Raw genomic sequence first — 3,119 nt, 5'->3', positions numbered from 1 at the left:
TATAGCTCGACCACAAGGTTTTTACAAACATAATATATAATTAATTAATTAATCATGCCATCACAAATTACTAAACTACTATACGTACCGGCCATATATATATCCTTAATTCCTGATCAATTCATCATCACCTAAGCAACTCCATAGAACCTAACATATAATGAGAAGCTTGATCATTAGCAGCAGGCTGACCACATGCTCTAACTGATGTCAAATTAGCATGATTGTTACTAGTTGTTGTAGTAGTAGTACTAGTGCAACAGCCAATATTTGGAGTTGATGTTTTAATTGGTACACCACTACTACCACCGGCTGATGATGATGATGCCGCGGCTGCTTGTTCCAGTGATTGGACTTGTTTCTTCAAGAATTTCATATAATGGGCAGCTTCATCCAACATAGACGCAGTATCCATCTTTGTACCACCAGGTACTAATCTTTGCAATATCCGAATCCTCTCGCTTATCCTCTCCCTCCTATGCCTAGCCGCTACGCTTTGTGGGTCTTTTGATATCTTCACGTTCCGTCTCTTTGGTGGCTTTATTGATTCCGGGTCTATTTGCACCGGCTGCAAAGCCGCCATCCTGAAAATCATCTCCCTCATGGCCTCCACTGAATCCGGCTTCTGTTGATGAAACCAACTCCCACCACGTAACGCCCTTACATGTTGGGACGGCATGATGGTAGGCGGAGGGTTGCGATAAAGAAGGTGGTGTGATAATTGTGGTGGTGTGTGGTGGTTTGTGGTGGAACTTCCACCTGAGAACTCCAAAAGTGGTGATGTGTGATCAGATAGATCTTGGAAAGGAAGCTGATGAGGGAATTGTTCAGGGAGTTCATCTAGTTCCATCATCATTTCCATTTGGTATTTTTCGGTTTCAAATTATTATATACAGAGTGATGATATATGTATTGGAATGAGAGAATTGTGAAAAAGAAATTAGGGTTTTTATGAATTGAATAGAACAGTACCACTGCTCCAGGAACATGTGAGTGGAAGGGTATATATACAGTATACTAGCTAGTCATAACATCCTTACGATGTACGGTAGCTATATAGATTAATGTATGGTAAAGAAATTCGAATATGCCTCATACATGATTCGTGAGTATGAAATAAATTGTGTTTAAAGTAAATCGATGATTGAAACGAAATTATAATAAACGATAATGATAAATATAATATGTGTTTAGTTAGAGTTATGGATTTACCTTAAATTTTTAGAATCACATCAAAATCTAAACTTGTAAGCATAGTGAATGACGACAAATATCCTTGTGATTTCGGATCGTAAACACTAAAATTTTAAAATCTTCATTTTATTAACTTATTATAAGTAATATAAGTAAATAGAAGCTAGTTGAAGAATTGAAAACGAATAAAAGACAATGTATTAATGAGAAAACGATCAATCAAATAAGGTTATAATATCTTTTGTATTAATAAGCAAAGAATTAGAGTTTAGTTATAAGTCTAATAAGAAAATTGAATATATATACAATTAAAAAAGTTAATTCAATAAAACAAATAAATTAGAAGGACAGGTGTCAATCAAAGATTACGCCATGTGTCGTTTCAAGAACATATCAATACTGTTTTAGTTTATTGGTAGATAAATAACATTTTCTGATAATTATTTGATGTTGTTAAAGTGAGTGTTGTATTTATTGCTACAACATATTATATAATATTAACTTTTTATGTGAAAAAAAAATACAAGAACCTTTTTTTGAACATTCAGTTGATGTACGATATCGAGAAAATCTTAACGTATAATGATGAAGTCTTGCACGTACTCTAAACAACGAGATGTTGACCATGAGCTGTTACAAATATTCAGAGGGGAAAACCCCAAGGTTTTGTCATCCCCAAGGATTGAACTCAAGACCTTAGGTAAAACCGAAAGTGTCTCTGAGTTCATTGGCTAATACAAGAATCTAATAAGTGGTGGTACCACATTGGGGGGGGGGGGGGGGGGGGGGGGCAAGGGAGTCAATGCTCACTTTTAAAATTCTTTTTTATATTATCTTTTAAGTTTTTTAAAATTTTACTCCCTTTGAGATTTTTTTCTGGTACCATATTTGAACCTATTATAGAAAGAAATGACATGATTTACGTTACCTTTAAGAATGAATAATACGAATAGCAGGAAATTCCTTTTCCCTTTTTGTTGTTACTTACAAATTCAACTTTAGAAATTAACTAATTAGGTTGTTACTACTTACTAGAGATGTTTTGTTTTCAAATCTCATTCCAATAGTGTTCCGGTATTCTTGCCAAATTTCAAGTGGAATTATGGCCAGTAACCATATATTTTTGATGGTTTCCGGAATCCGTACAAAGTAAATATTGGATATACTGGAATATACTAGGAAACACATCACCGGTCCGGTTTATATGGGACTAGGATCGTATTACATTTTAATGATTTTTGGGATTGGTACATACATTTTGATCATATTCGGAATGAGTATCATCAATGCCGAGTACGTTAAAAAGAACAGAAATGTTAGATTCACAAATAAATTATAAACGAATGTTTACATATTAATTTGTTGAGGTAAATTAATTATATCAAAATCTTTTCTAGAAAAAAGGATATAAATAGAATTAACAGTTTGTCCGTTCGTATAAGGATTGTTCTGTGGTTTTAAACAAACCATACATAGTTTATTCATGTAATTATTACTCGTAACAAAAACCTTTTCAAAGATTCACAAAGTTTTAATTCAGCTTGTTCATAAATAATTGAGGCTCGAGCGATAAATGTATGTAGCGATTGAATGAAATGAAGCGAATTAAGGGAAAAGGAGGCCAGGGTGACAAAACAAAATTGTAGATTTGTTAAACTTTGAAAGTGTTGTGGTTGCTTTAAGGAAACCCCACTTATCACATGCCATGCGCGTGGACCAGTCTCTTCTAAATTCGACTCATATCTAAATATCGTCTTGAATAGCCTTGGGCCGTTTGGTTCTCGAAATATATGATAATTTGGTGAAATGTATTTTGAATTTTAATTTTTGTTATGTTAGATTAAAAAAATATATTCTAAATTCTGTTTCTATCAAATTCTCATATATTACGGCCTCTTAGCTTCTTTTTCCATTTACATTGTATC

General features: G+C 33.5%; 1 protein-coding gene across 1 annotated transcript; it reads right to left on the bottom strand.

The window, feature by feature from the left end:
* LOC122606104 (transcription factor HEC2-like) lies at positions 1–869 on the bottom strand. The gene has a single exon (XM_043779068.1). The coding sequence runs from the start codon at positions 860–862 to the stop codon at positions 128–130; it is 735 nt and encodes a 244-aa protein (XP_043635003.1). The 5' UTR covers positions 863–869; the 3' UTR covers positions 1–127.
* Between the last annotated feature and the right edge of the window lie 2,250 nt (positions 870–3,119).

Source organism: Erigeron canadensis, chromosome 6 (genome assembly GCF_010389155.1).
Source record: "Erigeron canadensis isolate Cc75 chromosome 6, C_canadensis_v1, whole genome shotgun sequence".
Lineage (NCBI taxonomy): Eukaryota > Viridiplantae > Streptophyta > Magnoliopsida > Asterales > Asteraceae > Erigeron > Erigeron canadensis.
Note: the sequence above shows the minus strand (reverse complement) of the source record. Positions and strands in the feature narration are given on the sequence as shown.